The 13,087-nt window shown below is 36.7% G+C and overlaps 2 protein-coding genes across 2 annotated transcripts in view; both read left to right on the top strand.

Moving 5' to 3' along the window:
* Positions 1 to 4,728, top strand: part of eeig1b (estrogen-induced osteoclastogenesis regulator 1b) — a 57,409-nt gene extending 52,681 nt beyond the window's left edge. Inside the window, exons 10-13 of the mRNA XM_053617767.1 lie at positions 574 to 775; positions 1,299 to 1,420; positions 1,626 to 1,695; positions 1,812 to 4,728. Coding sequence (XP_053473742.1) covers positions 574 to 775; positions 1,299 to 1,420; positions 1,626 to 1,695; positions 1,812 to 1,857 — 440 coding nt within the window. The 3' untranslated portion in view covers positions 1,858 to 4,728. The remainder of the gene's footprint in view (positions 1 to 573; positions 776 to 1,298; positions 1,421 to 1,625; positions 1,696 to 1,811) is intronic.
* Positions 4,729 to 9,094: 4,366 nt separating this feature from the next.
* dpm2 (dolichyl-phosphate mannosyltransferase subunit 2, regulatory) lies at positions 9,095 to 12,871 on the top strand. Its single transcript, XM_053618254.1, has 4 exons — positions 9,095 to 9,166; positions 10,520 to 10,609; positions 11,289 to 11,391; positions 12,349 to 12,871. Exons 1-4 carry the CDS (start codon positions 9,164 to 9,166, stop codon positions 12,402 to 12,404), a joined length of 252 nt encoding a protein of 83 aa, XP_053474229.1. The 5' UTR covers positions 9,095 to 9,163; the 3' UTR covers positions 12,405 to 12,871.
* Positions 12,872 to 13,087: the final 216 nt, after the last annotated feature.

Raw genomic sequence — 13,087 nt, 5'->3', positions numbered from 1 at the left:
GAAAGTGGACCTTTCAACAGGATAATGATCCTAAGTACACTAGCAAATCCTCAAAAAGAAGAAATTGAGGGTTATGGAACGGCCCCGTCAAAGCCCAGGTTTGAATCCCATTGAAATGTTGTTGAGGGATTTGAAACGGTAGTACATGCAAGAAAACCATCAAACATCTTGCAACTGAAATAATACTGCATGGAAGAGTGGACAAAAATTCCAGCAAGCCTGGTGGACAATTATGCAAAACACCCACAAGAAGTTATTTCTGCTAAAGGGGGCAATACTAGCTTCTGAGGCCAAGGGTGTACTTACTTTGTCCACAGAAGAATGACATCTATTGATCTTTCTGTTGAATAAATGATTGAAAAAGCTAATTTTCCTTGTGGTTTTGTTCACGTATATGAACTTCATTAATAGGCACTGTTTCAAAGAGGATCAAATGTTTGCTTGTCCAAATATGTCAAAAAAGGCAACAATTTCCATGGGGTGTACTTATTTTTTCACATGACTGTATATAGTCTTTGAATATGTGAATTGAAGGTACCAAGCCTAATGTAGTGATGTCTGTCCTTCCTGCAGGCTACAGCACAGAGCACTCGGGCTCGTCCAGCCTGACAGACCTGAGCCAGCACCGGAGGAACGCGTCCACCAGCAGCAGCAATGCCTCGGCGGGGACCACCACGGCTACTGAAGGCCCAGCAGAACCGGATAAAGAGCCGGTGAAACCTGAGAAGCCTCCTCGCCCACCGAGGCCTACCTTACTCCCTAACCGAATGTGTAGGTAAGGAAAACCTGTGACTCGAGTGCAGAAACACTTCTGCATGCTTTAGTGATCCTCAAAGAGGTAAATGGTTACATGTTTTACTTTTGTGTAAAGTTCATTACTTTTTTCCAGGGGGTGGGGGGCCCGCTTATTTATGTGGAGCCTTGGGAAGGGGCTTTCTTCTGCAATTTCTTCTTCCTTTTGTTGATCATCTTCTCCTTTTTTGTTATTATCTTATTTTTATCTTGTCCTTCTTCTTATTTAAAGCTACTTTGTTATTCTTGTTCTTCTTTTTCCACTTCTTGTTTGTTAATGTCGTTTTATCCATTCCTTCTTTTATTATTATTTTTTTTGAAGAACCATCTTTTGGTGTTCAATATTCCAACTTTTGTAATATTTATAGTTCTCCAGTAGCAGGATGGTGATGGGTATTAATGAATAACTAATAATAAGAATGAATTTTATTATAAAATAATGATAATGTGTAGTATTTATAATGATCATGATCATTTATATAGTACAGTTTCTGCTCATGTTCTAGGAGAAAGAAGGACTCTGTGGAGAACCACCCCACCTGGGTGGATGACACGCGCATCGATGCTGATGACATCGTGGAGAAGATCGTCCAGAGTCAGGACTTTGCTGATGTCAGCAACAATGAGGGTGCGTAAGTTGTGAAAGGTCACACATCTTTAAGTATCAGTTTTCCAAAGTAAACACTGTGTGTCCTGTCTAATAATGCTCGACTTACTCGACAGATGATCCTATTGTCCTGTGTGGCATCTTAACTGACAACTCATTGCATTCATACGGTAGCAGTGCTGGTATCGCATGGCATTGAAAGGTCCCATTTTCTCCTCTCTTACAGATAGCAATTTGCAACTGTTTGTCAGTCGGGATGGTACCACTGCTCTTAGCGGCATCCAGCTGGGCAACAGGTGAGTCAGACCAGGAGTGGCCTCCTCCAGTTAATACTTATGATCTATTTAAATTTCAATTATCCTGAATGGCAAACATCACAAACAATTAACATGCCTGTTTCATTCTCTGGCAGGGTGTCAGCGGGTGTGTTTGAGCCTGTCGTGATTGAGAGTCATTAGTGGCCTCAGTCACACTCCTCCTGAAATACAACAGAGGGCCAAAATAAGTGAGGATGAACAAGACCGACGGGAAGTCCAGTATCGCACTAACAAGATGTTTTGCTATTTGCAGTCTTTTTATTGTCTTCACTGATCAGTTTATTCACACACTATGATTATAACACCGGAAATCTTACATTGTATTATACGCAAACGGTGGTGGGTGGTTTATTATTATTATTATTATTAGCCACATAATCAAAAAGATGTGTTACTGACAGCCTGTTTGCAAGTAAACAAACTACTTGAAATACCTGAAGTAGTCGAACACTGTGAAGAACTGTCTTTGGCCTAGGAAACATCATATTTATGGCCTAAATGGCAGCCCTTAGGATTTTTAAGTAGAAATACGATTCATATGTTCTTTAGCCTTTCATTATTTAATGGTTCCGATCTGTGTTTTTCTTCTACCAGATTTGATTTTCTGGACATTTGTTTTGCCTGCGTTACAGACCACTAAAATGTGTTCAGAGACTTAGCAAAAATGATCCTGCTTTACTTAACCACTACCGTTTCCCTGCATTCGGAATGATCTTAGAGGAAAATTCCTTTTTTTTCTTCTCCTTCTTCTTTTTTTTTTTTTTTTTTTTAAACTGCACGTTTAGCGGTGGTTTAAAATAATTTCTGTTGATTGCACACTTTTTTAAAGTAAGATATATTACTCTAATTACCTACAGAAGGTTTCCACAGGGCATAAATCCCTTTAGTTTCAGATGGTTTGAGGTGGAAATGAGGTTCATCACTATTACATCACTGAATATTTTAACATACTTATTGATTATTTAAACCTAATATATGATCTCTGAGATGTGGCTTAAACAGTCACCTGATTTATGAGACACATATCTGGATTATATACATAACGTATGTCTCTGCCAAAGTCAGCATTTTTATACACCAGTTTCTCCACATTCCTGTAGTTTCAAAAGGGACATGTTCAGAGAATAACGTAAAATCAGTTCCAGAGGTGCCGAAATCTAAGGTTTAGCCATGATGTTTAAATTTCTTGACTCATTACTAACGCAATACAGGAGACACCTGAAAACTGCATCTTTCTGCTTTTTCAGATAAACAAAGGCATTCAGACCAAACATGAATAAAATTCACCCAGCCAAAAAGCCAGTTCACTGAAGGGAAAAGACATGGAACACAAGAGGCATTTGTTGCTAGTAACGGTTACTTTAGCTTTGTGTTGACTTGATCGGTGTGAAATTTGACCTGTGAATTCATGAGCCTCAGACTTGTGAGCCAATAGAAAGTAAGTGGGTGGGGCTGTTGTCTCTTTGTTTGCTTAAAATTATTAGTAGCTGTGTATTATTATTAGCAGTCACATTAGACTTATGGTGTCGCACATCTCGGGGAAAAAATGTAGTCTCATCCATCATCTAGGGTTTTTTGTGATAAAATTCTTTTCAATTTCTTTAAACTGAAATTGGAACCCAGGTGCATGGGAATGTTTAACCATCTTGGGTTTAACTCGATTCATTGTTCTTGCTTGATAGATTAGTTCCAAGTTTACACACTGAACTTGTTATAGAAAAACATCATAACCGACATAGTAAAAGAACCATTAGGAATAATAACTTTTGGCAAATATCCGTCGCTAAAACAGGTTTTTATTTTAAAAGACAGATTTTCTGGTTTTTATGCCCTATGGAAGCCGCCTTTATGGGTGATTTTTGTGCTATATTTTACTTGAAGAAAATCATCCAAATTATTTTGAAGCACTGCAGAGTATGCATAAAATATGATTTTGCTATTAGTTGGAGTTTTCAAACCATATGACACAAAGATGAATAGACACAGAGCGGTATGGCTGGCCATACCGAAACATATCATATTCAGGATAACAAGCTTCTAGCCATTCCTCCGTAGATCACAGCCTTCTGACATGTTTTTAATCGTGTGTGTGTGTGCGTGCGTGCGTGCGTGCGTGCGTGTGCGTTTGGGGGTATTAGAGGTTTCATACTTGTGACTCATTTGTTCTCCAGCTGGCCTGGGGAATCCCACTACAAGTCAGATATCTTCATATCCATACGCTCCACCCGAGCATACACACTCATCCCGCTCTTCTTCACTTGTTTGTTTGTGCTGCAGGATTCGGCCGTGCATACAAGTGTTAATCAAGTGTTAGTATTGTACTGCAGTGCAGTGCACCGAATGTCCTCGTCGTCCTCGTATGGATTTTTGCTCCATTTTTTTTTAAACACAGAATGTGGCAGTAGTGCTGTAAGAAAATGTGTTAATCATTGTGGAGCATAAAACCCGTGAGCTTGTGTGCAGCATAAAGGGATGCGTGTGACTGGTTGATGGAGGATGGCCTGAAAAACTGGCTTTGTTTTGCAGGCTTAGATCAGAGAAAATGACTCACAATCACGCCACTAAACTTGGCAACAGCCTGCGTGTCTCCCGCTGCACCTGGTGTGCATCCAGAGACGGAGGAGCCCCCCCCCCCCACCCGCGTGTGTGTGTGTGTGCGTTTTAGTGTTTTAAAAGTCTGTGTAATGTTTTGTTTTCAGTTTGAATGAGCTAACCATGATGTTGGTCATGGAAAAAAATGGTCTCAGTTGACCTGAGATGATATACAGAATAGAAAACTTTGCACAATTTAGTTCCCTTATCTTTACAAATAAAAGTGCAATGTGGGCTTTATTCAATGAGGAGTTCATGCTTTAATACATTAACATGTTTCCTGTAGTTAAATTTGACAAATACAAGATATTTTTTGCATTCATGTAAGGAATTCTACATTATAGATATTTTTTTTTCATGGAATGCTCTTAACAACTAACTAACAAGCTCTTTTATTGTATTAGATAAAGATTAAGTCCCTACAAACAACTCCATACAGCTGTGACATTTAAAAAGCAGTCATTTTCTCAGGCTCTTCATTATACTTTAGATTCGGAGAAATTGAGCTATTTTTGGTTTCCTAAAAATCCTTTTGATTTGATTAGTGGCTGAATAGTAGTGGACTTGTCCTTGACTGGGTGCACAATTCTGCCAGAGTTTCGAGTTTCTATTTATTTTGCGTAGGAGCTCCACATTTTAACGCCGGAGTACGCTACTACGAGTTATCAGTCAAAATATATGTCAAAAGAGCAGGCTTGTTTTTTTTCTTCCCAAGAAAAACAGCATATGACCCACTTGACACATGGATCTAAAATGATTGACAGTTGCGTAAGTGTTTTGAACTCGATGTTACCCATGTGTGCATTCTGTTGACGTTGTGCAGTAATGTGCTATTATTGGTAGATGTGACTAAATCTTTTTTCTGAGAAGCTTGTACTGTACAATACACGGTGTCCCAAAAGTCTCCATACACAGGGGACTATGTTTGCCAGCACCACGTCGTGGACGTCCACTTCTCGGTCGATCCGCAACACTCACGGTCTTTTTGAATCGTTTAATAAGTTCGGCAACATGTCCTGTGTGTGTGATGTCACACACGTCAACGCCATGTTTCCTGTTAAAGTCCAACACAACCTTGCGCCAGTTTCCCAATCCAGCCATGAGAACAATTTCAATACGTTCTTTTTTTTGTCATTCTTAAAGGATATGTGAAATGTATAAACTAAGAACTATGAAAATGTTTAGAAGACATTTTGCTAAACTGTGTTCATTTCCCTTATACATAGAGACTTTTTGGAACACTGTGTGTATGTGTATGTGTATGTATGTATGTGTGTGTGTGTGTGTGTGTGTATATATGTATATGTGTATATATATATATATATATATATATATATATATATATATATATATATATATATATATATATATATATATATATATATATATATATATAAAATAAATATTATACACACACACACATATATATATATATATATATATATATACACATATATATACACACACACACATTACAATTAGATAAGTGCATTTGTCTGAGATTTGTCCTAATTTACATCAAGGGAACTTATTTTCAAGTGATCTTTAAACTTTGTTTTCTAAATCTTCCTTTCTTTGCAACATAGTCTGTCACTTTCTGTGCCAATCTTGCTCGCATAGGTTATCAGCCACGTGCTAATGCTAATACTGTGCTGTCTTTTTGAATTTCCAAACCAGCAGGCTGGTTTATTTTTCGATGGCTATTTCCATCACAACTCTCTCTATTCTCATTTCATTAGTGATTAACGAATATTGTGCCAGCATGAGATGATTGATGTACACACTACTTAAGAGGCTATACCCAATTGCTCTTTCTTTCTACTTTATAAAGAGCCTCGTGCCATGCTGTTGTTCGGTCGTAATAGGCCGTAACCTGTGATTTTATTTTTTTCTTTCTCTTTTATTTGAATTTTTTTGTTTAATCACAAACATAAAGGTAAACCTGATTTAATTTGCTATGTGACTACATTATTGGGATGTATGAAGGGCAAAAAAGAATTCATGCACCATAGTGTTTGTGTAATTTGCTGTTGTGAGTTATATATCGAAAGAATGCTTGAAATGTAAAAGTAATTCACTCATCATGATTCAAGTGTCCACACTCTGATTTACACGGTTTTTGAGACTGAAAATGATTTGTGGGTAAAATGTGGCGTGTGTAGACCTTATGTGAATCATTATGAGTTTTGGGTATTAATTATAAATGAAACGATAAACTACACTGTGATGTTTTAGGGATGACGCGCACCACAACGGCACTTAAATACTAACTTTCACATAACAAGATATACATCTTCTGTCCATAGCTAATGACATCAGTCTCTCGCTTTTCTAAATGGTTATAAAGCTATGCACTTGGCTCAGCCAGAAAGATTCCTTTAAAGTGGTTCATTTTCACCACTGTATTCCATACAGCTATCAAATTTTCACTATATATTGGAAAACTTAAGATGTCTGTAAAAAGTCAGTACATATATTTAACTCTACCACAAATTACTTTATTTTTCTGATTATATTAAATATAGAGTTATGGATGAATACTTATATTTTACGATCACACAAATATTATTTCCAAAGTTTTTTTTTGACCTTATTGTATTATTTGATGTATTATTGTTTCAAGATGGCTCTAAACTGTATTTCTACATGCAAATATGAATGTTTCATATTCTGTAATGTAAATTTGCTTATGGATGTGTATTAATGGACTGATTGGGAGGAAATAAAGGAAATGTTGGGCGTTGAATAATAAATGTTGGACCTCTTTTTATTATTATGTAGATTGAAGGATTATTGCTACAAAATGTGATGCAGCTTTTCCAGAGTGTGTCCCGAATGCCACCCTGTTCCCTATGAAATTCTTTACTGAAGTAAAAGTACAGGTATTCATCTAAATAAATACTCTGGTCAAAGATAAAGTACAGCTTAAAATATTACACATGTGGTAAAGTACAGAAGAACAATTACTTTAAGTGTCAAAGTGAAAGTACAAGAAAGATTCACAAAAGAACATCTGACTGAAGACGTGACTGTAATCACATGTATGTACTGTTTAAATTAGTTTCCTCTTTCAACAAGGATCCAGGGAACATGGGGAAAATAGCTATGCTGACATCTAAAACCAGCTTTATGCTTAATCACTTAGATGATAACTAGCTTAATACACAAAATGGCCAAAAGTTTGTGGACACCTGATGATCACATGTATGTGCTTGTTGAACATACAATTCCAGATATAGTCCCCCTTTCTTGTTATAATAACCTCCGCTCTTCAGGGAAGGCTTTCTACTAGATTTGGAGTGTGTTTGTGGGAATTTTTCCTTTCATCCACAAGAGCATTAGTGAGGTCAGGCACTGATGTTGGGTGAGGAGGCCTGGGGTGCTGTCAGAGCTTCAGGCTAACCGAGTCCTTCCACTCCTATCTCAGCAAACCATGTCTTCATGGAGCTCGCTCTGTGCCCAGGTACATTGTCATGCTAGAACAGGTTTGTGCCTTTTAGTTCCAGTGAAGGGAAATTGTAATGCTACAGCATACAGAGACATTCTATATAATTGTGTGCTTCAAACTTTGTGGCAACAGTTTGGGGAAAAACCACATATGGGTGTGATGGTCAGGTGTCCACATACTTTTTGTACATATAACGCTGACAATACAAGCTAGCTGGATGCTAATTCACAATACAAAGTGATGAATACAAAGTTCTGGTGCAATAGTTAGATTACATTAATAGATATTAGGTCTCATTCTTCCTGTCACATCTCTTAGCAATTTCGATCAACAACCTGAAGGTGTATACTTCAGAGAAATGTAGTGATGTAGTGTTTGAAAATAAAGAGATTTTTTTTCTTTCAAAATGTAATGTGTAAAATTCAAAAGTATGAGTCTCTCTCTCCCTCACTCCCACATGCTACTTCTGAGATACCAGTAATCCTGACCCCTCCTACTCTCTGGACCTGCCTGATGCATCCTGTACAGCCTTACTTCTGATTGCAGTTCTCATCACTTGGAAATCCCTCTTGTTGCTGAGGATGGCCCAACATGGAAAGTCTAAAGATACATGAGATTACTAGCAATGGTACCATTTTAAAACCATGAAGATGGCTTTGGACTGCAATTGCTATGAGCAGTTTTTGCACTCAAATCAGTGAACAGCTGATAACGTCAATAGAATAGACCATGTAAAAACTATAATGAATTTCCTGGTAACATAACGGCACTATTTGACCACAGTTATAGAAGGGAATTATTTATAATTGCACTATTCAGTGCTTCCCAGATGAGGACGGGTTCCCTTTTGAGTCTGGTTCCTCTCAAAGTTTTAGGGAGTTTTCCCTTGCTGGCTTGCTCATTGGGGATAAATTCCTACATTTAAAATCTATATCCTGAATTGATTTATTTCTGTAAAGCTGCTTTGTGACAATGTCCACTGTTAAAAGCGATATACAAATTGAACTGAGTTGAAATAAAAACTAAAGTACAGATACCTTACAGCCAGACTTATTGTACGTACAATAACAACGTAATTGTACTTTGTTTCTTCCTGCCTCAGGACAGGACTGATAAAACAGCAAAACTCCCTTAATAGTGCACTATAGAGGGAATAGGATATGATTTGAACATAGACAAGGCGACACACTGTACATACTGTATATAATCTGTTTACTCTCTCTTAAACAAGACCATATTCAGGACAGAGGTAAACACAATGCTGATAAATCGTAAAGTTGTGCTCTGTCTCCACCGTGTGGCCTTTATATCCTCTGAAAAACTACATTTCCCATTCATCAGGCGGATGTGGACCGGAAACCGGAAGCGCAAACGGCAGGAAATACCTCAGACAGTGACGGATTCGACATGGTAAGCTGAAATAAAGCTTTTTTTTCTTCTTCTTTTGTTGTGTTTACGCTTATATACTTTCGTGTTATTTAGACATTAAACATGGTTCAAGAACGTGGAACATATTCATCTTATTTAAATGAAATAAATCTCTCAGTGCTAGTTAACTTCAGTCTTGTTTAACAAGAACCTAATAGTGTTTATGATATGTTCAAAATCAAAACTTGTACTGAGTCCTGAGTATGATGAGCACATCATTACAGTTAAGGCTATAATTGTATAAACTGCAGGTAAAGTATGATTTAGGAGCCCCATTTCATCAATTTGTATGTCATAATGTTGGAGTTCTCAACACTAATATCATGGAAATGTAATAGAAACAACCCTGCTGAACAAAACAAAACAGAACAATAGAAACCCTCATAGAAATTGTAATGGTTTTAATGGAAACCGTAATGGTCCCTGTTGGTAATTTGTTGCCTTCTGTTGGTGGTATGTTAAGACTATTGGATACCATTAAGGACCAGTACTGGTTTTAATGTTAATAGCTGATGGTTTGTAATGGTAGTTGTAGTGGAAACCATTAGAATTTCTGTGATGGTTTCTATTGTTGTTGTTTTTGTTTCCAGCAGGGAAGTTAATTACTTAATTCACCGAATTAACTGCAATATCAAAATATCTTCAGATTTTTTCTTCTTCCTGGGAAAGATACACGATCCAGTAAAGCTTTCAATGTAACAAAATGAACACATTTCGCTTTAATGATCGAGTCCATACACTGCTGTTAACAATGACTGACTTAAAGAATACATCTAATTTAGAAAGAAAGCCATTTCCCTATAAAGCAATATAAAACTATATCATCTTTATCATCATTACCGGGATGCCTTGCTTATTATAATTGACATTTTTTGTCAAATTATTCTACCAAACTTCACTTCACTGTAGTAAGTAATTAAACAAGAGATTTTTGTTATATTTTAATATTTTGTTTGTTATTCAAGTGCTACACATTACAGAACTACTAATTCAAAAACAAATATAGTTTTTATATAAAGAAGTGAAATAAAGAAGTATAAATAAAGTGTCCAACAGAATAACAAGGAATAACTCATTTTCTGTTTATTTATTTCATAAGGGCTGTAATTACTTATGTAATATGTATTCCATAAGTATCAAAGTAGTAGGATAACAAGAATATTTATTATTTGATTACTTATTAGTTTTACACTATTAGTGAAATAGACTTTGTGTGTTACATATAGATACTATTTTGCTAATGACTTAAAGTCTGTATAAACATTCATGCATTTATGGGTTAAACCCTGGCTGTAACTTAGTAATAGAAAAGTTTCATATTTGTCTTTTGGAAAGGCAACCGGAGCAGATCAAGCTGTTGGTTTGGGCCTCGTTGGCTTCAGTCTATTACTGTTCACGTATTACACCATATGGGTCATAGTCCTGGTAAGTAAAATGAATCTACACGGTGAAATGACTTTTAAAGTATCTTTGCCTTCAAAATATTTGCTCTAACAGCTATTTAAACCCCTAATTTCTCCATCTGGGGATTAATAAAGTATTATCTTATCTTATCTTATTTCTGTTTGACTTTTAGTTATTTAGTTAGTTATTTAGTAGTATTTTTAATGGTCTCTTCTTAACTGGCTGTGACTGCGTAATACTTGATAAAGAGAGATGATTAGCTATTTATGACAATTATCCTGGGGACGTCTGTCTCCAAGTTAATAATGAAGTGTTTTTATTTTATTATTTACTGTTTGATATCCTTTCTCTGCTGCATTATTTTAACTTTAACCACTAAAATGTAAGATTAAAATATTCTGCACAGATTTTAATCAGTCGAACATAATACAGAAGGAGCCTCATGCACATGTGAATATGATTGATGAGTGAAAACATGACGGTGTAGTATCCCAAATAATAATTCTTGCATACTTCACACTATATTGCGTACCACCGAGAGTAATAGTAGGCAATCTGTACGTATGCTCATGTAGTATATAGTGCACAAGGGTACAATTTCCCCTTTTGTTCTCTAGCCTTACACTGATTTTCAACTTTTTAGTTTAACGCAAAACCCAGAGCGCAAACGATTGACGAACAGAATCTGCTTTCTTTTCAGCCGTTTGTCGACAGCGATCACGTGATCCACAGTTATTTTCTTCCTCGAGAGTACTCGGTCATACTTCCCGGCGTAGCAGCTTTGATCCTCTTACTATGTGTTGGTAAGTTTAGCAAACATACTGTATGTTCCTGTGTAAACATCTGTTGAAGTGAAAATCGCTTGACTTGCATTGAGAATGTATTTCTGTTGATAATGAGTTGTTATTCCGTAGCATAAGAAGTCAAGATGTTAAAATGTTGCCTTTAAAGTCCTCATGAAATCAAATTTGAAGTTTTGTGGCTTATAGTATGAACATATTAGCCTTAAGGTTATCTGTAAGCTAGTGTTCTCCAAAACTGTGACAAAACGAATATTTAGAAGAGATATGCATTCAAAATGTACAGTCTCTCTCTACCGCTGGTACGGATCAGCAATTTTGATGACATCATTCTGCACTTCAGCTTCTCATCAGATTTTCTCTCCAATCAAATGCTCTCTAGAATCTGAAGTGCCCCACCCCGATGGTATAAAAATCAAATGCTGAAGTTGTGGTTGTTGAGCGAAAAAATCATATCAGCAAGCACGGGTCGTAAACGTGTCTTTGGCTGTTCAAACTCGCACGTTTTATTCAGTTTTCCAACTGTAAGTTGGTTTAGAAGGAAATGGCTTCAATTCATCCACTTTGAAGAAGGAGGTATTTGTGCCAGCTCTTGGTTTTGGCCCGGACTGTGAGGTAAGTTAAACGTTATTGGCAATTTAGAAAGGGGGAGGAGCCACTCGATATGACCTTCGATATGACCTGACTTACTGTTTCAGTGGAAATTACGTCAACACATTGAATAACGCTGCGCGTTTCAAGGCACTTCACGGGGACTTTAACTGCAAGAAATACTATGATATAAGAGGAATAAAACACATTGGGACATGCTTGTATAGGAAAATAACCCTAATCCATTTTTTATATTCCTATAGCAGCATGACCCTTACTTGATACACACTTCTTGCTATACGACCAGCTTGTACTGTTGTAAAAAAAAAAACCAAACAACAGCAACAACATTTTATACCCTTTTTCCAGGTACCTTCATAGGAATAATAACATGGAAGAATCGTAAACCAAAGAAAGTCGACTAGGACTCTACAGTCGCTGTCATTCAGCTGCCCAAAACAAGGACATGATGAAAACTCAATTTGTGTACCAGCTCCTGTACTTAAGTCTCATGTATAACTGTTGTCTGAAGCTTCCTGGCTTTTCATGTAGTTTTCAGACGGTTTAGTCCTGAGGAAATGACCAACGAGTGTAAAGGAGCACATTGGAGACCATAAGGGGATAAAAATGTTTACTCATTAATGTATATGTGGAAATATGTGGAGATATCTGCTGTTACATTGTACACAGTTGCTATGATCAGTAACCCCTAAAACATTGCTGTTATTCATTTTTGCGGTCATACTAGACTGTAAATCCTATAGAAAGTGTGCTAGTACAGTATAAAAGGGCACAATATGCTCAGTGGTGTTTGATGAGATGTTAGTGAGAGAAGGTACACAAATTTCAGTTGTTTTTTTGTACACACTGCAATAAATAATTATTACATAAACATTTGCATCATGTCATACCGTTCTTAGCGATTATCTCAGGTTTTGTGTCTCAGAAATTATGGTAGCTAGAAATGATGCTGGTGTCACAGTGAATTCACTTTAAGCTAAGGATTATAAGATTGGGAGTATGGTTATGTTATTAAGTTGGCAGTTTATTAGGAGTGTCTGGTTTGTACCTGTACCGAATGTGGCACAGTAAAGACACTGGCTTGGTA

The sequence above is a fragment of the Ictalurus furcatus genome, chromosome 28 (assembly GCF_023375685.1).
Source record: "Ictalurus furcatus strain D&B chromosome 28, Billie_1.0, whole genome shotgun sequence".
NCBI classification, from domain to species: domain Eukaryota; kingdom Metazoa; phylum Chordata; class Actinopteri; order Siluriformes; family Ictaluridae; genus Ictalurus; species Ictalurus furcatus.
This window is presented reverse-complemented; position numbering and strand designations above follow the sequence as displayed.

What these genes read in the sequence shown, in the direction of transcription:
- dpm2 (XM_053618254.1), top strand. An exon ending in CCATATGGGTCATAGTCCTG is followed by an intron (nt 10,610 to 11,288) that starts GTAAGTAAAATG and finishes CTTTCTTTTCAG; the next exon opens with CCGTTTGTCGACAGCGATCA. An exon ending in GATCCTCTTACTATGTGTTG is followed by an intron (nt 11,392 to 12,348) that starts GTAAGTTTAGCA and finishes CCCTTTTTCCAG; the next exon opens with GTACCTTCATAGGAATAATA.